The sequence below is a fragment of the Watersipora subatra genome, chromosome 10 (genome assembly GCF_963576615.1).
Source record: "Watersipora subatra chromosome 10, tzWatSuba1.1, whole genome shotgun sequence".
NCBI classification, from domain to species: Eukaryota; Metazoa; Bryozoa; class Gymnolaemata; order Cheilostomatida; family Watersiporidae; genus Watersipora; species Watersipora subatra.
In genome coordinates, this window is record NC_088717.1 from 10,457,960 (window position 1) to 10,482,586 (window position 24,627).

General features: G+C 32.8%; 1 protein-coding gene across 1 annotated transcript in view; it reads left to right on the forward strand.

The window, feature by feature from the left end:
* LOC137406766 (putative leucine-rich repeat-containing protein DDB_G0290503) overlaps positions 1-20,623 on the forward strand; it is a 34,886-nt gene extending 14,263 nt beyond the window's left edge. The window contains exons 11-24 of the mRNA XM_068093378.1: positions 216-399; positions 1,997-2,157; positions 2,647-2,697; positions 2,808-2,877; positions 2,979-3,170; positions 3,821-3,996; positions 4,918-5,019; positions 6,669-6,787; positions 7,024-7,189; positions 8,657-8,767; positions 10,377-10,456; positions 16,573-16,735; positions 19,936-20,065; positions 20,517-20,623. Of these exons, the coding sequence (XP_067949479.1) occupies positions 216-399; positions 1,997-2,157; positions 2,647-2,697; positions 2,808-2,877; positions 2,979-3,170; positions 3,821-3,996; positions 4,918-5,019; positions 6,669-6,787; positions 7,024-7,189; positions 8,657-8,767; positions 10,377-10,456; positions 16,573-16,735; positions 19,936-20,065; positions 20,517-20,623 (1,812 nt within the window). The remainder of the gene's footprint in view (positions 1-215; positions 400-1,996; positions 2,158-2,646; positions 2,698-2,807; positions 2,878-2,978; positions 3,171-3,820; positions 3,997-4,917; positions 5,020-6,668; positions 6,788-7,023; positions 7,190-8,656; positions 8,768-10,376; positions 10,457-16,572; positions 16,736-19,935; positions 20,066-20,516) is intronic.
* Positions 20,624-24,627: the final 4,004 nt, after the last annotated feature.

Below are 24,627 nucleotides of genomic sequence, written 5' to 3' on the forward strand. Positions count from 1 at the left end.
GATTATCTTAAGTATGAAGTCTTACAGTTCATGTTATGAACAGTCAACAAGCAGTAACTATAGCATATTTCAAGTGTGATATACTTTAGTTAACAAATTGAGATGAAGTATTATATCATCTGCTTAGTAGACACCTGCCAGTGTTGTCAAAAATATGTATAATTTAAATGTGAGCTGCTGGATTTAAAGCTAATAAAAATTTGTAAATTTTCAAGAGCGAAGGGGACAGAAATGCAGCCACAATTAACACCCTGAAATGGAATTTCCAAGCGCATATAGAGAAAATAACTTCAGTGATCCGAAGTCTTTCCAAAGAACAAGTTGCAATGAGAAAAGAAGCCAACAAACTACAGTCTGGTTACAAGCAAATAAAGAAAAATCTCCTCAAACTTTCAGATGGTTTGTTAGCTCAGTGTTTCTAACAGAGATAGGATAACTCTTCATGAATTGTTTATCTTATTTGAGAATTATAACTCTATCTAAACCTGTCAAATCTGACTCACTTGTATGTGTTTGATTTGCAAGCAAAGGCTACAGTTGTACATGTTTAGGCATCCAACAAGTCTGGTTATTTTGTAAAGTTAACCAATAAGGAAGCCGAACTAATGACAAAGAAAAGGTTATACAATTGAGAAGCTATTGAGAAGGATAGGTTTGGGTCTCAGCATAAATCATTGAAATCCTTTAGTATATTTACATTACAATACTGTACTAAACGTTTTATTATATAATGTAATATAATAAAACACATAGTACAGTAATGTAATTTACAATATATATTGTAAGTGCTAATATATATATAATAATACATTAGTGTACATTATTATATATACTAATAGTATATATAATATGATATGAGATAATATAATAGAATACAATTTTCTTATGAATGTAGTATAATATGTAAAAAATAATATAATATAGCAATGTAGTAATATAATTGAATATTTACAATAGTGATATTAGAATGTTTTGAAAGTAACTAAATTCATTGTGTAAAATTACAGTTATTTATTATTTATTATATTATTTTACATAATTGATCTTATATTACAACTATATGAAATTAGATAATTATAATATGATTGTATAAAATATTTAAATGCTTGTATTGTTTATTTAGACATATTGTTACACTATCAATAACTAATGAAGATACATACTATCATTGCTGAAGCTTTAATGACCTATAAAAAAATCAAGCTTACAAAACCTTGACACATGAACTCTTAATATTTAATCTTATTTGGTCTTAATTAGAAATAATGTTTGAATTAGTGTTATTCTAAAACTACATGAAACATATATTAAAAAGTTTCATAATATGGGTACATGTTTTGTTTTTGGTTATGCATTCAAATAATTCAGTGATTTACAACTATCAAATACAATTGGATTTAAGGGGTTTGTAGCAAAAATGTCCTAATTGCGTATTACTACAACTTGCCTGTGATCCAGCAGTAGTATTATGAGATGGCATTAATGTGGAAAGAAATTTACTCATTATTTGCTTACTAGCTTTTGCTAAAAACAGCCAGCTTTTGTTTAGATCACATTCTACGCAGGTGTTGCATTATGAGAGCTCTGGACCACAAATAAGCTACCCTCTCCTGCTTTAAAGTTCAGATAGGTCCTAAAACATTGAATAATTCAATTATATCGGATAAAAACATTTATAACCTGTTGTTTAGTGTTGCATAATGAGTAAAACAGCTTCAGGCGTAGCGGATAAAAATTTGAACCATAGAAAGGTGAACCAATAAGTTTTGAGTTCGTTGGTAAAAAATTATCATTGTGCCTAGGGGTGTGTTGGAGGAGGCATTAGTTTATTAGAATGTTGTTTTTTCCTTATGCAATTCCTGATACTATCATGTCTTTCTGACTCCAAATAAAAAGAACATTCACTTCTTACTTCAGTCAATACCAAAAGTATAATATAATTAGTTTTTCTATAAACATAGACATACGGGCAATACATTTTTATACTGTGTTTCAGGTTTGTCTGATGAGCATAGACATCTAATGAAAACGCGAGAAAAAACTGAATTGAGAATAGAAAAGTTTTCTGGACGGCAGCAAGAAACCAAGCAGGTGCTTAAAAATATGCAGAAAGACCTGAAGATACTCCACTGCAAGCTGAAGCACTCTACTAACCAGGTACACAGTGTATATATATACACACATATATACGTATATACGTAAATATGTTTGTATACATATATACATGTACGTATGTGTATACACATATTGCATATGCTTAGATAAGCTGTATAGTCAAGGTAAAAGTTTAGTCCATGACTAACAACATACTAACAGGGGACTTCTGAGGCTACATCTCCTCTTAACCCTTCTCCTTCTTTCTTCTTCATTCATGCAGTCACCTTACTTTCTCTTTTCTCTTGCCTTTTACTTTCCTACTCTTTTCCAGCATCTCCCTTTTCTGATTTTGCCATTTCTCCTCTCTTTTCCCCCTCCTCCCTCTCTCTCTCCTTCTTTCCTCTTTATTTCTCCTTCCTTTTTTCCCATTTGCCCTCTTTTTAATTTTACTTCCATCTTTTTGTTTTAATCGCTGCTGCAATGCATCATCTTGCAAAACTTGGAGCCTTTTTGTATAGTTCTCTCCATAAGACTAAACATGTCATACAGGAAGATAATACACTGAAGTCTAATCTTAAACTTCCTCGATTGTATCAACAGGTTAGTATTTAGATTGGTAAGAATTGAAAAGCAGGTTTAATAGTAGGTGCAAATACTAAGTCTCTTCAGAAGCTCGCCTAGTCACAAATAAATCTTTGCTTCAATTTTAGATGACCAAAGTACTATCGAGGAATGAGAATTATAGGAGGGCTTTTCTCTTTGACCTTCAAAAAGTTTCTAGTAAGTTTGAGTAAATTCTACAATCTCGAAAAATATAAAAACGATAAATTTCTCACTGAAATTTTCTGTTTTTTTATTTTCCTAGCCTGTGTACCTTGTAGCCGATCATGCATCAATGATAGATCTCTCTACTGGAGATGATGAATTTCGGCTGAAGAAAATTGAATCCCTAGTAGTGGACTACGACGGAGTTCTGCAAGAGCTCAAAGCTAGGAACCAGTACAATGCAAACCACATACCAGAACAAAGGGCAGCTCAACAACATCATACATTACTGGCATGTGAAAGCACTTGTTTGTAGTTGTCAAGTGATAAGCTAACCTTTTGGAGATGTCATGTTGGTGCAGCAGGTGTCCACTTTTATTATCATAATGTTGTTGAACCCTTTGCAGAACTTCATTTTATAATTAACTGAAAAAACTTCAAATAGTAACTACAATAATAATTAGAATAATAATAACAACAATGCTTGTCAATAAATAATAATTAACTGTTAATTTAAAGAAATTTCAATCTTACACAATGACCTTTAATAGCAGAATTGCTGTTGAAAATAAATTGTTTAAAAAGTACTTGATTACTCAGAGTGCATTAAATACGTAAGTATTAATGCAAAATAATTTTGTAATAATACTTACATGCATGTTGATATTATCCTGTGTATTAATAAAAGTCTGTTTGACAACATGAATTTAAAACTTGGTATCATTTATACAAGCTATCAATTAGGTCATTTTGTAACTTCTTGAAAAATTTTGAAACCACTGTGATGAACAGCCATCTTGATCCAGCTTACATTTAAAAGAGATGATGAAATGAAAAGAAAGATAGTCTGGTGTCTAACAATTATAACAAACTTTTAGCAGGGGCAAAATAAATCAACCTGTTGATAACAAGCAAGGCTAAATAAGTAGTACTCTGGTCTTGCCATAAAATTTTTTAGCAGGAATGAACAACTTGAAGACAATCATGTTGCAGTTTGGTCAAGAGATGCAGAGGATGGATGAGCTACTATCCAAGTCAGTCGAAGCAGGAAGCCAGGAAGTGAAGCGATTGTTTGAGCATATTCGAGATAAACTGAGTGAATTTCAAGAGCACTACCAATACCTGAGCAAGGAGGTTAGTCATGTATGAAAATCTGTCGAAAAAGCTCATTTTATCATAAATTTCCTGTTTGCCGTGACTTGATCAACCACTTAGCATGTTAAACAATTTGTGGATGTTTGCGAACTTCTTGTGTACCAGAGATATGCATATGGTGTACATGCAAGAGAGTACACATACTGCATTTAATTTCTGCTTGTTCATCTCTCACCAGTTAATCTGACATTAGCTTTATTTCCATTGTCCGATTCACTTTGGTTGACTAATGCTAACAAAAGTAAATCAAGCCATGTGAAAAATATAATAAAAATAAAATAATTAAATACAATAATACAGTAACATGGAATACAATAGTAATCAAAAACAAATTATTGGAATATGTAAAAGAATAGAAAACTTATGATAGTACATTTATGGAGTGGGCTATATTATGCTATATGAGAACCAAATCATAGACATGGATACTGAGTATGTATAGACAGCTACAATGAACTATCAATAAGCCTGTCTTTGCCTTTAAGATATAGTGTCTCACGAATTGCTCTTCTACAAATGAATACTAGGAAGATCATCTATGGATTTGCCTGAGGATCATTTTCGAATAGATAGAATCATCACTGTAGCAATTGTTTGTAGATAAAAGCAGAGTGGAGAGGATAACTTCAAGTTGTTTATAGTTGTTCATCACATGCTGTATGTCAAGGCTGAATATTTGTCAGGCTAAAGATGTGAACATAAGGAACCTAAAAAACCCACTCCAACTATTTCTTACTAAAGAATTATGATTTTAAGAAATATTTTAGATGAAAAGTTTATAATGTTGCTGAATAAATAGTGTATGTATTTATCAATTAATGATTTGATAGCACCAGCATGGTTTTGATTTTTTTTCAGTTAGTGTTTTTTCATAAATAAAAATATGCTACATGCTTCTAGGTCGATGGCTACGCAGAGTCTGTGAACGCTATGAAAGGAGATATTAACATCTCTGAGTCAGGAATGGGCAAGGCAGTAGCTGACTTACTCAAGAAACTGAAGGTGAATAACCATTGTTTTAAGAGACTTCAAATTCCAAAGTTTTTTTACCGTTTAGATAATCATAAAGTTGGCTTATAGTTCAAATCATAAAAAAGCCTTTTTGCCACTTAAATCGTGAAAAGCTTTCTTATGCCGGAATCATTAAAGCTATATTTTAGTGTTGTGGCCGTTAAAGCATTATTCTAGTGTTCTGGTCATACGTCTTTCTATTGTGTGACTTCTAAAAATATTTCCTTTTTGTCCAAATCAGAAAACCTGTTTATCATCAACCATAAAAACTTTTTTATCACATGAACCTTTTAATAATTTCCATATTATAGACTTTTCAGTCCATATTTCATGCATTCTTTTTGGAAGCAGGGTATGTTGAAGCAGTTTGATAACTTTGTGATTTGTCAGTAATGAAAGCAGGTTAGTCCACATTATCACTCCTGTGTGTAACAGTACATGCGTGTTAACACACCTGTAACACACCTTTGGTGCCGTGCACACCAATGGTGTGTGTTACACACCAATTCTGGTGTGAAACATACACAAAAATCTTGTAAATACCATGTAAAACACTCATGGTACACACACCAATTTTGGTGTGTATACCATGAGTATATTTTTATCATGCCAACATTATCACTGGCGAAAATTGTTTATATTTTAAGAGTAACAAATAAAATGATGGCTAACATATATCAATCATCTTTTAACTAAAGCTACATCAAAGTAGTGCACTACCCTGATGTAGCGATGACTCCATCAGCTAATCAATAAAGGTGCTCAGGCTAGACATAGCTAGTGTCTCTTTCTTTATTCTGAATAATTCATAGTCATGACTCTCAACATCTCTCATGCTAACTTCTTTATTAAATTTGAATGTCTTTAGACACCAAACTTTAAGCATTAAGCGGTTAACTTAAAGAATTAAGCACCAGCGTTTGCATAGTTAAGTAATTACTGTACGTGAAAGCATTGAGTAGACAACTCCATGTAATCTAAAAGTTTAATTTCAAATGTGTAGGCGTAGCCTCATTATTGTTTACATATTTGCAAATGGTAAACATATAGCATAAATAAGAGCGTAAATGATACATAATGTAAATAAAAATTAATAATATGTTTTTATATACATGTATAAATAAATGTATGTAAGATAAATGTATGGCAAACATAAATAAAATAATGTAAACGCATGTATATAGCAAAGCCTGACAACTGGAAATGTGCTGAGTATTTATCAGCAGTACTCTTTGACTTCCTCTGACAATATTCTTAATTTCTTTAACAGCTGCCCTTCCCCTTAAAGTAAAAATCAAGTTATGGTTTCAACTCTGTTCTAGAAATTTGATTGTAATTTTTTACAAACACTTCATGACAAATAGACTAGATTTTGTACAAGTCATGGCTTGATCAACACATCCTACCTTTTTTTTCCGCTACTAGCTTACAAGACTACCTAGTTCAGCACCATTTTGCAATTTAATTATAACAGATTGATATTTTATCTCCTTGATATCAATATTTTGCATTGGTAATCTGTCTCAATTCTCCGTAGCAAATAAAACTGTTTGTATACTGTGTAACAGAGTGATAGTACTATAATTTTTCATAAAATAACTAAATCTTTGGGGGGAAAAATGCAGCATTGTTTTTTTCAGGACATCTCAGGTGATAAGATGGCACAAGCATACGTGAGTCTTGGTAAGATGGAGGAAACAATGAAGAAGCTCATCACTGATATCGACTCTTTAATCAAGTTCTGCAGTAAAGTTAATGGGTACATAAATATAATTAACTCTCCTATTATTATATTTCAGCTTATTAAGATAAATTAGTAAAACAATTAAATAAAATTTTTTTTATATTTGAATGAATTAATTATTCATCTTGTTGAAAGTGAAATGAGAACAAGGAATATGTTGGTTTTATAGTGAGTTAGAGTGCTACTTTTTGAAGTTGTCCTCACATTGTTTTTGATAGCGCTTCTTATTTTTTATTAGTCTGCATCTGTAGGACACTCATATCCTCACACCGTATCAAAGCAGCACTTTATTTATTCAGGACGATAAGCGATTTAGTTGACCATGTCAATACCAAAGTTCCGGTTGTGTGGAATGACTTGGAACATTTCATCAGAGACAGGCATTCTCTCGCAGCCATTTATGAGACAAAAACCCAGGTAATGTTTAGTATATCTTATTCTCTCGAAATTGCCAATCCGATTCAGACAAACCTGTCTTCATACCTCGCAATTATAAAAAACACTTTTTTGCCCGAAGTCTGCAAAAAACTCAATGCAAGTTGTCATTCAATTTTTTATTTGCACTTAGAAATTTTAACATGTGATCAATTTATTTTTGGAGTCAAATAATAAAACTTGTTGTAAAAGAGTTAAAAGAAATAACAAAATAAAATTTGATAACTATTAATTATTAAATTTAGGTTTTTCGTTAAAATAAAAATGAATAACTAATCATTTGATAGCACTATTATGGCATGAACATGAGTCTGTAAAAAATTTATAGTTTTCTATCATCACTTGGCTCTAGCTAACCACATAATCTCATAACAAACAAACTCTTTTATATTATTGTATGTGCAGTTCCTGTGACAAGCACTTCTGTTGCCAAATGTAAAAAGTGTTTTGAAATAATAAAATTGCTCAGAAAATTGTCCAAAAATATGTGTTGTTAAAATTTATGCATAACAATTGAGAATATAAGTTATAGAAAGAGATACGATGAATGCAGAGATTGCAAGACTTTCAACTTGAAATTTGTTTAATTATCTTTAATTGATCAACTTTACAAAAGGTTTAAGTGTTAAAAATGATTTAAAATAAAATATGATGTAATTTAAAAAAACTAATTAATAGATACATGATTATTTATAATATAAATGGCATGCCATCATGTAATGACAACTCCTCTTTTAGAATAATCGCAAAAACTCAAGGGCATAATCTCAACATTTGGTTTGCCATCCAATTTTTCAAAGCTATAATACATGTAGTAATGTTTTTGTTTAATGCCTTGTATTATTTAGAGATTAAAACACCTCAAAAACAAAAACTGATCAATCTTTACTATAATAAAAGCCTTGTCGGTCTGTTTGTCCGGATCATTTGGAAAAAAGATTGCACCACACAGGAATCAAACTTGGATAATCAGATTCTTTGTCCAGAGCCCTTCCACCTACACCACTCGACTACCACACCACATTTAAGAATAATTGTGCACATAGTTATTACACATGATGACCACTCACGGCGCACGAGACTGCCATCGTACTAGTAACTTATAAAAGACGATATTTTATTTTTGGACTAGCAAATTTTTAACGGGAAGCTATATAGTTCATTTACCACTTTTATGTAGATGTGTTGGTAGCAACAACATGTTGGTGTTCAAAAAATGTGAAGCTTGATAAAACTTCATACATTTTCAGCTGCATAAAAGAAAATAAAACCTTTATATACATGTACTCTATGCTGAAAGAGAGGAAATAATTAATATGACACATGTCAAGCTAAAAAGAGAGCGATGAAAAGCTTTATATATTTGAGGCTGGAGTGGGGAAGACCATAAACCAGATAAATTTCAGTCCAGGCTAAGCAGGTTGATATAATGAACTTTATACATTTTAGGCTGAACAGCTGGAGATAATGAACAGAATTAAAGACATGCTAAAAGCCCTAGATGATTATCGTTTCAGTGAAAAAGAAAAAGGCATGAAAATTACTAGTTTTTCGTTGAAGGTTAGTGGAAGGAATGCTTATTTATGATGAAATGTATAAAGTTGGTTGTAATATCTTACAGAATTTATTAGTAAGTGGAGCCATAACCTATGCAAATCTATTAAGAATGTCTTGTTCATGGTAACAGTTTGTAATAATATTGCTGCAATAAAAGTTTGTTTTGTAAATTAATTTGTTTTAATATGCTACTGAGCTATCTATTAATAAATCAGTATTTCAAAGTTGAATCAATTTATATTAGTTATAAGCTAGCAAAGATGCTGCAATGCTTCTCCGTACACCATACTATCTTTACTGTTCATCACAGACCTCAGGCTAGCCAGATTAATATAACATTAATATGTTCTGATATCTGCTTTATATATTGAAAAAAAAGCATGTTGAAAAAAAAAGTTTTATTAAAACATCCAATAACTAGTTTAATTTTTTTGACAACTTAAAAATTTCTGCAAACTTCATTAAATGCTGGATTATATAAATGAAGGATTAAAGCTAATCATTGTATCGAACTACGTAAAAAAATCAAATACGCAACCAGAAGTGAGGTAAAGAAAAAAGGGATTTTTAATGTTAGTATAGCTAAGAAACACACAAACAGAAGTGCTGGTGTGACAATGTGCAGATTTAGAGGTTGAGTTGGAATAGAATAACTTGCTTTGACTTAAACTAGGTCATCTCCGTAACAGCTTGGCTTATAAAGTTCTTTTAATATTTTTTTATTAGTTTTTACCAGCATTTTTCAACTTGCTTTTAAATTGCTAGACTTCTGTAAACATTGACTACTGAATGTTGAAAATTAATTTGAATGTAGAGTCAAGTATTTGCTAGACTTCTATATCATATTTTAGAAAATTTGTATATTAAGCCAATCGTAATACGACGGAGACTTTTGACTGTATTTGTTTTACTTAGATAAGACACCCAATGAGCACTGAGTAGCAGTAGTAATTTAGTAGTATAATATTAGTACTACAGCATAAGCAGTAGTAGCTATAGCAGTAGTAGTGGTAGTAATAATAGTAGTAGTAGCAGTAGTGGTAGAACTAGTAGTGGTAGTAACAGTAGTAATAGTAGTGGTAGTAGTAACTATAGTACTACTAGTAGCAGTACGAGTAGTAGAGGTAGTGATAGTAGTAGTACTAGTACTAGTAGTAGCGCTAGTAGTAGTGGTAGCAGTAGTAGTAGAAGAAGAAATAGTAGGAGTAGTACTAGCAGTATTAGCAGAAATTGTGATAGCAGTTGCAGTAGTACTAAATATGTTGCAGTGGTTGCAGTGCAACTGGTAACATTTCTAGCAGTACTAGTGGCGGTAATAGCGATAACACATAGTATGTATAGTCTTATTAAAGTAGATTGCAAATTATCCCCTGTTCTTACCGAACCTTTTCAAACATTGCTACTCTTCAGGCTCAAGTTGCATGTAATTAAACTTTTTATTATGAATGAAATAAAATAATATTATATTCTGTGCACCTCTTAATTTATTGATAGAGTTTACCAGCTCATGTTGGTACAAGATGTTCACAAATGTAATAACCAGAGTTACTCTACGATGGTTACCCAAAATACTTAGAGCGCATATCAACTTTATCGCAGCTTTGTTTGTTAGATGAAAGATTTTTTTGATGAACTGAGTGGAGAAATATCCAAAGGAGCAGTACAGATAAACAACTACAAACAAATACTCAGGTACCTTATTCAATTTTGTTGCTAAAAGGTATTCCTACTAATTGCAAATCTACATCATATTCCAGCATATTTTATTTCTATGTGTAACCTTTCTAAATCTTTTTATCTTCTGACTCTGCCTATGCTAAATGTTTTTTTACATCAAATATAAAACTCAAGATTGTTCATGATTTGCCTTTTTGTTTTTAACATGACATTATACATGTTTTTAACTCATTTCAACTTACTTGATATGAATAAATTGCTAACCATCTCTAACAATTATGTTGAAAATATCGTGCTAGCTGCCTTGACAATCTTTCACCATCCATTCTCTTAGCAGAGAAAGCTATGGTGAAAGCTATGTTAAACCATTTTTATTATTTTATTGGCTAAATGCTGCCTTTATTTTATTTTATTTTTTTTATGCCACAATTTGGAAAAGACTTCTATTTGAAAAAACATTGTTGTTTTAAATGAAGTATATATGTATATGTATACAACAATTTTGATATACAAATGCTGGTTAAGGACTAAAATTGTCTGAGGCGTACCACATGTTTTTACTTTAGTGCGTACTAATGAAGAAGTGGTAAGAGGTAAGAGGTATACATACATATGATACATGCGTAAATGTATGTGTATAAAGATATATGTATAGATATATATACTCATGCTACAAACAGTGCCGTTTAGGCTATTGAAGCCTGATCAGTGCAGTTTACAGTTTCAGTTTGCTTAATCCCTGCAACAAGGAAGACAAATCCCATTGCCAAAGAGAGTTGACTTCCAGCTATGAAACAACTAAGTTGCCTCACAGACTTTGAAAAAGTCAATGTGCTGACACCAGAGTGCTCAAATCACAAAAGTGATGAGCTATGCATGAAGGCAAATAGAGTTGCACCTCTCATATATATCTATATAAATGTCTATATATATAAATATATACATATATAGATATATATGTAAGGATTCGCAAATTCGGGGATTCACGGGTTTGCTGATGCACGAATTTGCAGATGCGCGGATATCACGGGTTCGTGGATTTGAACTTAGACCTTTTGGTCTGCAGACAGATGTTCTATCTACTAGACCAAGTGGCTCCATTGCTATACAAAAGAATAATGGTGGTCATACCCATTACATCGGCTAAAATATGGACGCTTGAAGCATTTGCGAAAATCCTATTGGTTGCTACTAGCATGATATAAGTCTATAGTTGCAAGAGAGAAATCATGATACACAATGTCACCCGGAATGATTACAACCTGGCTTCCCGGGTTTCAATATGGTACAGATTTAGACGCTAAAAATACTAGCTTAAGTTACTCCAATGGGCAAATTCTCCAACTTTGCCCATTGGCTAATTAGATAGCTTAGCCAATAGCAACTACTTCAGCTGCCACTGTTTTTTAACGTTTTTAAAAAAAAAAACGATAATTAGTTCAATTAATTAGTTTAATTTTAATAGTTTAATAGTTTCAATAGTTTAACTTTAAAAGCTGATAACTAGTTTAATTTTCTTTACTGCTCAAAAATTTCTGCAAACTTCATTAAATGCTGGATCAACTATCACTGTTTTCGAAGGGTTTTTACCATGCAAAGCCAAGCATTCAGTAGCATATACCTATATAATTATATATAAATCTCAGTGTCTGTTTGTTTTGTTTTTGTTGGTAGTTTTGTTAGTCCTTTTGTTCTCATCCCTGAGTCTAGTTGTAGCGGTTGAAACCTAACTATTAAAAGTCCGCAGATAATTTTGACTTGCAACATTCAAACCGCAAGACAACAAACAAGCGTGCATAACCCCTAAGCTAAATCGTTCCTATTATTAGTAACGCGCTTACATATAGGTATATCCTTAATATGCACTTATTAGCATTATTAATTGATGTTACCTTTTACTATTGTAATTTTTTGGAAGTTCTTTAAAAGCACATTTTTTCCCAATTATCCATCACCTCTTTTCTCAATTTTTAATTTTCAATTGTTCCATTTTAATTTTAAATCTGCCATTACACTCCTATTTCAAGTTTCGGCAAATTTGTGAAAGCTAAATACTTTTCACGTTTACAAATGTATTATTTGAAGTAGGAGTTGCCTCTACATTCTCGCCGCGTTTAGTCAGACAAAGTATCAGACAAAGACAATCTGATATCTTACATTTGTATTTTTATTATTATTTGCAGTGTCATGAGGTACCAGTATCAGTCATCAAAATCTATCCGGTACCATCCATCAAAATTTTGAATACAACGAGCCACTGCTGCAGCAATATACTTCTCTACATGTATAAACACACTTCCATGCCCAGGGTTGATACTCCTCCCCACAAGGCCCATTAGGCTCGGCCCAAAATCATGTTTTAGGGAGGTTTTCAGACCATGGGGCACTGTCAGTGAATTTGCTACTTTAGAGGGAGAAGGGAGGTTTTCACAGCCAAGCCAGCGAAAGGGCCCATGTTTCTCATAGCTTTACATATGGGATAGGATACATATGCAATAGGTCTAGTAGAAATTATCTTTATAGCTTCTGAATCGTATTGGATGTTTAGTAGAGCCTCCTAGGGAACTCCCAGTGTTCAGGGGGTGTATTTCAAAATGACCAACTAGGTGATTGGGGGTACAATATTCAAGTCTGGGCCTAGCCAGATAGGTGTTTCTTTCAGAGTATCAACCCTGGGCTTCCATGTACTCACAGTTTATCTCTTATCTTAATGTATTTGAACTGCACAAAGCACTTTACTCTTGAAGTTTAAAGTTCAAAAGTTAGAATGGTAAACGTTGTATAATATACATTTACCATTCTAACTCTTAAACTTATTTTTATTTAACATATTATGTTAAAAATAAGTTTTCTGCTCAAAGACTTTTTTATTACCCGTGCAACACCGGCCATTCATCTAACATATTTATTTATATCTTTATAAATCTACTAGCTGTGCTACTCGGCGTTGCCCGGGTAATAAAAATGTCTTAGTACAGAAAATTGATTTGTATTTAACATATAACATCATTTGCCGCTCTACCTAAAAACAACTGTAAAGGTTTTCAAACTTTGTCAAACAACTTTTAAACTCTATATCATGAGAAAAATGTTTTGTGCATGTCAAATAAGTTAAAAAAATTAAAACGACTATAAAAGGGTTTAGATGTAACAGTGAAATAATTAGCAAGTAGTAGTTAAATTGAGTCTGTTTTGCTACGATTACAATGAAAGATGATTCGGTAATGATACAATTAATACGAACTGAGAAAACAAAATAAAATTCTGAATATGTTGAATTAATAATAACAATTCTTGCATAGAAGTGTGTGTATAAAAAAGTTGCTGTTCCACCAGCTCCATCCATTAAAACTCTGAATACGACAATGCTGGTACAACGATATGTAAAAAATGAGATGTTGTAGTGTCTTTGTTTGATCGAAGGTGAGAAAATCTAGAGGCTATTTCTACTTGAGATAATACAATTGTCCATGTGAAAAGTATTAACCTTGACAGCGGATTTAGCAATTGAACCTTACAAAAAGTCAGAAATAGAAGTTCACAAAAATGCAAAAAAGGCATCGCGTTTCATTGTTTTGCCAAAAACAATATAGCTCTAATACGGCAAAAACAAAAAAGCATCATGTTTCAAAGAGCTAAAAGAGGTCATAGAGTTGTAATTATTACGTCATTTTGGTGTAAAAATGGAAAACTAGTGAGTATTTGTACGAGCTTCCGTGGTCTTGTGGTTAAAGCGATGAATTGTCAATCTGCGTTCGCGATCTTTGGGAGTTCAAGTCCAGCTCCGCGTTCATAACTCCGCATTCATTCCAAAATTTTAATGGCTCTAGCCGCACATACAGAAAACATGAAATATATATAAACCTCAAAGCTGGTGTATCCTTCAGTATGAGTTATAGCTATTAAAATCTTGGAATGAAAAGCTGAATTTGAACTTATGGAGATTACAACCACAATTTTCAAACCATGCATGTAACCACTGAGCTATACAGCTCTTAGCATGCTATTGCTCTTATCATATACCGTATGCCATATGAACACACTAATTTTCTGCTACTATTACCTAAGTTTTTAACTTGTAATTTTAAAATATGCCGTTTGATTTCAAATATGCCGTTACACTTCTATTTCCGGTTTTTTATAAAGTTCGATTGCTAAACCGGTTAAGGCTAATAATCCACACGTGGACTATTGTATTATCTTGAGTAGGAATAGCTGCTACATTCTTTCTCCTTTCGGTCAGATAAAGTACCAGACAAAGACAGTCTGATATCTTATTTGTACGTTTGCATCAGTATCGAGAGGTATCAGTATCGCCGTATTCAAAGTTTTGATAAATAGTTTCTGCTGGAACAGTAAACTTTTATACACGCACCTCTATGCATGAATTGGTATTATTAAGTCAATATATTCAAAACTTTTGCGTTGTTCTTTCAATTCGTATTAATTGTATCATTACAAAATCATCTTTTATTACAATCGTAGTAAAACTGACTTAATTTAGCTATTACTTGCTATTTATATTAGATTAAACACTTTTATAGATGTTTTTTTTTAATTTATTTGACTTACACAGAAAATTTTTCTCACGGTATGAAGTTTGAAAGTTATAGTTGTTTGACAAAGTTTGAAAACTTTACAGTTTTATTTTTTTCTAATTTATTTGAGCAAAACACTTCATGATATGAAGTTTAGAATTGAGAATAATGGTAGCTGTTGTTATATGTTAAATGAAAATAAACTTTCTGTGCAAAGACTTTTATTACCTGAGCAAGGCCAAGCCTTCAGGTGGTCTTTATCTCACGACCAAACGAGCGGATACGAGGTTTGGGAGTTTTTATGATAAATGCATGTGCACACAACTTACGAAAATTATTCATCAACAATGAGAAGAACCCTTGTATTAAAATTTCATTAAAAATTTAACCATCGTTTTGTAGATTAGTTAAAGTATAATAACAATACAAAACACATATAGGCCTATTTAAATATGTTACCAAGTCTTTGTAAATTGTCGAAATCCTTTAAAAACTTACCCGTCTGATCGGATTATACACAAATAGACAGATCTATTTGGACGAAAATCGTCACAAAACGCTTGAAAAGCTTGGTTTAATAAAAGTTAAGACCGGAAATTGAAACGCCGGGTGACAGATATTAGAACGATTAATTCGTGCGCATTTCGCGAAAAAATAACGTGCACATTTCACTAGTCTATGGCATTGTCGACGGTTTCTGTCACTAACGTAGGAGTACTGAAATCGTTTCATCTTTGCCGATTTCAAAGTGTCTGACTTTTTAGAAACATTCGAGTACTCTGGTATTCTAACTGATGTCCAACGCAGTGTAAGTAAAGGAAATGACGATGATATTTTTTCTAACGATTCTTATGAGATTACGATATTTAATTATAAGTTTGGATATTATTCTTGATACTTCTTGATATTGTTAGCTATGACGTTTTAAATACAAACACAATTGTTCATTGGTTTTCTATTATTACTGTATTACTATATTAATAATATTAGTTATTTTAATAATATCAGTGCATTTTACTTCTAATATTGCATTTCTCCTATTGCAGGGAGAGAGATATAAACATAGAATCTTTTCCTTTCATTATTGCTGTTTGTCATGATCAAACACTTTTTTAAATAGATTTTCTAAAAATCTCTATAAATATCACTTCTTGATAATGTTAGCTATGACTTTTTGAAATGTAAACAAAATTGTGCATTGGTTTTATACTATTACTATATTAATAATATTGGTTATTCTAATAATATCAGTGCATTTTACTTCTAATATTGGCCAATATTGCATTTCTCCTAATGCTGGGAGAGAGATATAAACATATAATCTTTTCCTTTCATTATTGCTGTTTGTTGTATATAATAACACCTACACCCAGTACATTACAGCTACCATTGCAGCTATCCTATTGCACTGCAGTGCCATTTGACTGCTAATATTGCATTTCTCAACCATCAGTACCCTTTCTTTTTTCCGATATCACTTTGGTCGTGGGCTGTATGACAGTGGAATTTCTAGTCAATAATTCAGAATTTGAAGATAAGTAAAGCCTATTTCGATCTTGCTTGAGTATGCAAGGCATGAATTGTTTACTACAGAGGGAAGATGTATGAATTGTTGAGGGTTCACTTAAATGAGAACGTCGGTTTAGTGAGACAGGCGAGAAATACTAGCATGGCTGAGATTAACACCAGGATGGAACAGAGCAGTAAAGAGCAGTTCAAAGAGGTGCAGCTGTACTTTGATAAGATCAAACAAAGGGTAAGACATAGTCATAAAGCTATTAATCATCATTCTTTACCTGTAGTAGGCCAAACTCGGGCTATAGTATAAAGGTTATATAACCATGAAAATCAAATGTTTTCGAGGCATGCTCTTAAATTTAAAAGTTATTTTTGAGTGTCTCCATGTATATTCCATGCACATTGTGCTTAAATGTTTCTATGATCTTTACAGGCTGGTGTAGTTTTGACACCATCGCTAATAAGATTATCAAATGTTTTAGCTGATGTTAGCATCTTCCTTAGCTAGTTCAAGTCAGCATGCACTAAAGTACTTACACAAGCTGGCTAGTTGAGAGCAGGCAGTTTGCTACAACCGATAATGATCAATTTTTAATAATGACAAATGATAATGACAAATTTTTATTCCTGGACATTTTGTTATTCTCAAACTAAAAAGAAAAATGTGAGGGAAAATTTTTTTTATATGAAAAGAGCCTTTTTCGTTCATCTGTCTGTCCATCTGTCTGTCTGTCTGTCTGTCTGTTCATCTGTCTGATCAAAAACACAGCTGGATAATGTGGAAAAAAGTTGCGTCGGGTGGGATTCAAAGCGACAGCATGTAACTTCACGGTAACATCTGTATCAGTCGGTCGCACAAGAAAATACTGAATTATTGTATAGATAGCTATTCTCAGTGCCTAAAACCTGGCTCCCATATTTATTGCGAAACTCCAGCGGTAATCTTGCGCAAAACACTTGCGATGCTAGGCTCGGCGGCTTCTGTTTACACAAAGCTGCATCATTAATAATCGCATAGAAAATGTTCGCTCGCCATGCCGTTCCAAAAATGCTGACCTTCACCTGTACAGTGCACTTTGTAAAGGTTTCGTCTGCGGCTTTTCGCAAAAGTTGAACAACGGTAATCTTGCTGAACTACTGGTGGTACTCCCGTGGTAGCCACCACTACTACTGGTGACGCATAGGCTCACATTTCACTGCTGATAGCCCTGCGGTGCTGTCGCCGGTGCTTGCGGCATATACGGGAACCAGGCTTTACCTGCGCACTTGATGATCTCTCACACTTGACTCACAGGGTACTTGTAATCATAATCCCACGACCAAACACGAGCGAAGCGATTGTTTGGGAGCTTTATGATAAATGCATATGTGCACACAACTCCCAAAAATTATCCGTCAACCGCCATAATCAAACCCTTGTACCGAAATCCCATCAAAAAATTTAACCATTTTTTTGTAGAGTCATTTAAGTATAATAATGATACAAAACACATATAAACCTATTTAAATATGTTACCAAGTCTTTGAAAAGTTGAGACAATATCCTAAAACTTGACCATCTGGTCGGATAATACATAACTAGACAGATTAATTTGGCCTAAAATTGCCATTAAAACCTGACAAGCCTTTTTTAATCAAAATTAAGACCGGCAAACGAAACGCCAATAAAGCTGTGCAACAGATAGTAGAACTATTAAGCCGTGCGTATTTCACGAGAAAAACATGCACATTTCACCAGTTTATGGCATTGTCCAATTGCCGAAGGTTTCTATAATTAACGTAGAAGTACTGAAAGGTAATCGTTTCTTTTTTGCCGATTTTAATATTCGATTTAATTATTCGATTTATAAAATTATTATAAGATTTAATTATAAGAAAAATCATTCGAATTTACAAGATCGAAGTATATAGTGACCGATGGTGTGCATTATGTTACTGTTATTATTTTTCTAAAGATTTTGTTGGTGATATTACGGCTGTGCCCAATGTCGTGGTATCGACAAGCTGTTTTTAATATCTGCAAAACTAAGTAATAGGCCTACATTTTCTTATAAATATGCAGCTATTTCTATAACCAACTAAAATCTGTTTAGATTTTTAAACTCAGCATAATTCTTTGAATGTACATTCAAAAACCTAAATAAATATCACTTCTTAATATTGGTTGCTATGACGTTTTGAAATGTAAACAAAATTGTTTACACTTCATTGGTTTTCGTTTCTCAAACTTTAGCACCAGTTTTCTCAGAACTATGTTTTCGCACCAATGGTAAACATGCATTCAATTTATTGACCATAAAATCTGCTGTAGTTAAGCTGGAATCAAATTTTTTTCGTAAAATAACTGAGCATTTTCTTTTTCTGCCAGTGTAGATAACTCTAAATCTCACACACTCGACTTAACCATGGTTTCTGTGATCATTACCCATTTTTTCACTTTGCTCCAGTTTGCAAAAAACTTCCAGAAACACGTGAATGTTAATGTTTACTTTCTGTTACAGATCACTGTCAAAACCATTCTACATTCAACACAACCAACTTTCAAACTGTGTATATTACACAGCAGCTTGCCATTTTACTTCTAATATTGCACTTCTCCTATTGCAGGGGAGAGATATAAACATATAATCTTTTCTTTTTATTATTGCTGTTCGTTGTAAATAATAACACCCAGTACATTACAGCTACCATTGCAGCTACTATTGCAGTTCTCCTATTGGACTGCAGTGCCATTACTTTTTTCCAATATCACTTTGGTCGTGGGCTGTATGACAAGGGAATTTCTAGTATTTAACAAAACGATAAAAATACATGAACTTCTAGGCAACATAGTAGTGTTTGCTATGAATGGGAAATAGCTCATGGTAAACTATGTAAAGTTGCTAAGCTGTATGCACAGACCTACTACTAAAACTTGTAACCTCTAAACACAAACCTACATGTACTACTTTGCAAACTATTATTAGGGTTTTGTTCCTTTTTAATATAAGTAAATGTCGGTTCAGTTTGTATCACATGACCTATGAGATATTATATAAACCAATCAACTGAAACACATAAATCTTGATAAACTGGCTAATGGCCTACAACTATTTGATTGGAAAATGCTAATTTTATTGACCAATTAGATCTTTAGAAAAAAGTCATTTAAGTATTTTAACTTTTGCTGGCCCTATACATCTTGAGCAAGACAATGTGACTAAAATAAGTTAAATTTCACTGACCAATTACATCTATAGAATTAAAAAAAGGATGTAATAACTTTTATAGAATGATTGTTTAAATAAAATAAAAAATCGTTAGGATATATTGATTTTTATAGAGCAATTAGATTTGTGGAAAAAATAATCATTAAGATATGTTAACTTTCATAGAGTGATTCCATTTCTAGAAAAAAAACTCATGAAGTTAGTGACTGAAAATTTGTGCATGTTGCAGACTAATAAAACAACAAAGACATTACAAAGTGTACAGACATCAGCAGACTGGGTGTTTTACTTCCTGATGATGTTGCTTGTGCTCATCGCTATTTTTCTCTATACAACAATGGCGTTAGATTCAGAGCAAGGTTAGTTTTACTAGCAAAGCTTTTAAAATGCCATTATCATAGTTACAGCTAAAAACATTAACGAAGCACGAGGCCTTCAAATGTTTAACTTACCAAACACCAAAACACTCTCTGTAAGTAAGGTATTGCCAAAGTTTATGTGAGCATGATCAAAATGTAATTAATTGTGTGTATTACATTTCAGATGAATCCTTTTGAAATCACTTTTTTCCCACTTGGCTCGATTTGAAGAATGTTTCACTTAAATATACAGGCTTCATAGCTAGTAGAACCATTACATCAACCACAACAGTCTAACATATTAATATAACTGAATGATAGAGCAATGAGACTGACTTATGATCAAATATCTTTGCCTTTTGTTCATATTTCCCATATTCTACACTTTGGCTTTATTATTATCAAGCCATTCAAAGGTGATAATTTATTCAAACATACCACATTCTTTCAGTTGCAGCAAGTAGACATCCACCACCTCCTAAGCCCTGGGTACCTCAATTTATCTCAAGAACAATTAAGTTTGTCTGGAACTGGGATGAACCGAGTAACTATGACTAGAGAGTTATCAACGGGAACAGTCAGTTGTTGCCATACTCTGTGGTCTGTTTATATGCCTATAGCCTTATACATAGACATGTAAATATATTGCTATTTTATTTTGAAGCTTCTCCATTCTTACCCACGACCTGTAGCTGTTTTACAAAATTATGTAAAGCCTTGAAAGCTATAAAACTGATATAATGTAACCAGAAAATAAGCTCGCAGGACAACATAGACAAACAATAGTATAGAATGCACCGTCTACGCAATTTACATTACATTGGTTTGTGGCCTAAGAAGTCTAAGTTTTTCTTAGGATGTGGTTGACCAAAAAAGGCCAGTGTATATAGATGTAAGTCAGTGACCCATCTCGTATGACATACATGTACAAATTATGATACCAGTTGCTCTGGAGTAATAATCTAGACATCTAAGCTGATGTTAGAAGCAAAGTTAAGCTTGATAGAATGTCACTTTGTAGATGGTACACTACAGTATCACTTGTATATTATTTGCATCAGGTATACAATTATTCTTGACTCATATGTCTGTTATAGCATATTCTGAAATGCCTACTAATCTCTTTAACACACTTAGTAAAGATTTTTTACATAGAAATAGTCTTTTTGTGATGTTTGTCTGTACAAATATTTTCTGTTTAATCAGCAGTGTTAAGAACAAGTCATTAACTTGATTTTCATTTTTGACCGAACACAAAAAACTGTAAAAACGAACAGTTTTTTGTGTTTATCAGACAACACTTTTCGTAGAATTCTTCACATATTGCAATAGAAATAAAAGCATAAGCTAATATTGATTGCTAATAATCAGTGTAACAATATTGACATCGGATCAACTCATAAAAACTTGGTGATTGGTATAAGTAAACTTCAGTACGTATGGGGTGAAGGACATGTGTGCTCGTAAGTATACATAATGACCCTTACTTTGGGGTGTACTACAAATGTATAGACTGACAGAGTACCTTGTAAACCGACTATGTAGTAGGCCAGGCCAAGCTGTTCAGTATACAGATAGACATGGTCCTGTTGCATAAAATGAGATTATATACTTTTAGTTGAAATCTTCTTTGCTTACATTATCAGATAAGACAAGTTAGCTAGCAGAGTAGAATTGTATCTGAAGAAATCACAGTCTAAAATCAAATCTTAAGGCCTCATCTCCCTCATAGCTGAGTTCATTACTTGTTGAAAGAGAACTGCACTCTGGATAGTGTCCCACAGTTTTAAAGTTGTGACATGCAGCTCTTAGTTTACTACATTCTATAGAGTTAAAGCTGTGTGTTGCACTTTTGGAGACTGAATATTAATTTTTTTTTCATAACTCGTGCTAATTTATTGATTTTACTAAACTTTACTATTAATCAATGCTCATATCAATTTTACTGTTTATAAAAACAGACTTAGCAACATGTTTGAACTTTGCAAAATAATATCGATCAAAACTGAGTAAAAACCACAATTATTAGAGATTTTACAGGTGAAACCTGAGTAGAAAACACTTAGGAACAACTCACTAAATTGGTCAGTTAGTTACAAACACAAATAAAGAAGTGTGCTCTCCTTGTGTATAAAATGCTACAAACAAATGAAAACTGGATAAAGGAAATCTACATTTGATTTGTGATCCAAGTGGGGATAACTACAACAGAAAAGTGCTATAGCACTAGGACTAATGCTCCCTTTTCAGATTATAGTATACTGCAAGCTAGAAATTGGTGTTAGTTTGCTGTTTGGAGACAATAATACAAATATATTACGCAAACCTTTTATACTCTTAGTTTTACTATTTATTGCTTTCTAAAAAGACTCGCTGATTGTGATCTTCTTATTCTCTGTGTAAAGTTTATACTTTGCTTGACAAATAAAACAATCATATAGAGGAATTGTCGTAACACGCATGGTTAAACATACAAGCTTCCATTTCTTTGCCCATAATGCTCTAACAAAAATAACTACTGCAGCCAGTACTCACGACTTCACAGGTAGCAAAAAGTATATTCTAAGCAGGAAATACTGTAACAAATTGAATCCTGTTGCTGAAGGCACTCAAATTTGTAACATGATAAAATATTTGTAACTACAGACGGCCTGATAAATATGAGAACTAATTTCCTGCAAAAATATTACATTTTATTGATTTCCAGTTGACAAGCTCAGATTCTTGATACCTACTTTTACATCTCAACCGAATCAACATACGATCTTGGTGACAACCGCTGTTCTCTGTTCTCTAGAGATTTTCAGTCATTGAAAAAACTCAACTCTCAGAACATCATGCTGTTCAACAACGTAACTGAAACAACTTGCTTTTCATATGAGCGACACCTTGCATATACTGTTGCTATTTTATTCATCATCATTGTAGCTGTGGTTATAAATTCGCTGCCCGTGTACATGCTGACCACTATAAAATCACTACAGAACTTTAAAGAATAGAGAAAGCATAATATTATTATGCTTTATTATTCATCTTGAGGTGTTGACTGATGTTCTAAAAAAAGAATCAAGGAGATTGACCAACCAGAAGCTGAGATATAGCCAGCCAAACACAGGTCTACCAAAAAACAAAAGTGTTTTGGTAATCATCAATATATGACGTATGAAATCGACTTGTGTGTCATTGGTCAATTAAGCCAACTAATGCGCTCTCCTATAACAATCACGGCGTTTTAATTGGTTTAATCCCTGGAAGTATAGAACAATCAAATTGGGCCTAACAATCATCGCTCCTAGAACTCCGAACCAGTCCCTCTGACGTGTAGATTAGTTTTAGCATAAAATAATTACACGCATCTATTATTTCGCAACATTTCGCTATCTTGCTAGTTCAGCTCAGTTTTGTTGTTCTCCTACTTAGCTTCCCTATTCAGACTCATCTTTAGCGTTGTTCAGATTTTTTAACTATAGCTAATAAATAGAATCAATTAAATCAATCTCGGTTATCATTTGGAATTTTCTACAAATTATATTAGTTACATCATTTATTCTATACACAGTTATATTATTATTTTGTATAATACGCATTATGAATATTATATAAATCATAAAAAATAATCATAGATAAGATAATAGATCAATAGAAAAATCAAAGCAAAAGTTATCGTTTTCTTTTCTTATAGCAAGAGCAGCACGGTCAAGTTAGTCTTTTTAAGATTATGGCTGTAGTGAACTTCCAGTCTGTTAATAGTGACGATAATCATGAAAATCAACTGAATGCTGCAGTAGATACACAGTAGAAAAATGATGAAGGAACAAAAAGTCCCATTCCTATTTCGTATTCTAAAAAAAACTGCAATCGCGGATATCGCATATAGACTATACACGCGCCGTTCGTTGAACAGATGATCTTCGGAGCATATCCGTGGAAATCGAGTTAAAATTTGAAGCACAATAGTCAAAATCTGCTCTTCTGCTTTAAAAAATCATGACGAGGGGTTGTGGGCAAATGCCTTTACCACACAATGTTTGGATGATTTTTCTGAGAAACCAGAGCTAGTATGTAAATTATTTACTATCGCGAGAAGCGTTTCACATCTCGTAGCCAAAACAATCATTATAAGTAACGGCGGTAAGGGTGCGCAACTCCGGCACATGACCATTAAGTCGATTTTATACGTCATAGTTTTCGGGATTTTCGAAGCGTTTTCCTCTGATTCTTTATTAGGTAGACCTGTGTTTGGCTGTCTATATCTCAGCTTCTAGGGGGTCAATCTCCTTGATTCTTTTTTCAGAACATCAGTCAACACCTCAAGATAACTAATAAATCATAATAATATTATGCTTTCTCTATTCTTTAAGTATTTTTAGGTTCTTAATCATGTTGCACTTGCAAACATTTTCTATGGTTTATCAACCACAGCTCACACTATCATTACTACGCTGAGACTGTTACAAGCAGGTTACAATGCAAATCCAGTTACTGTGACAGCAGGAATGCTTATGGCTGCTTGACAATGCAGATGTCCCATCCTTATTCTTGCGAATATCGATAGGTACTTT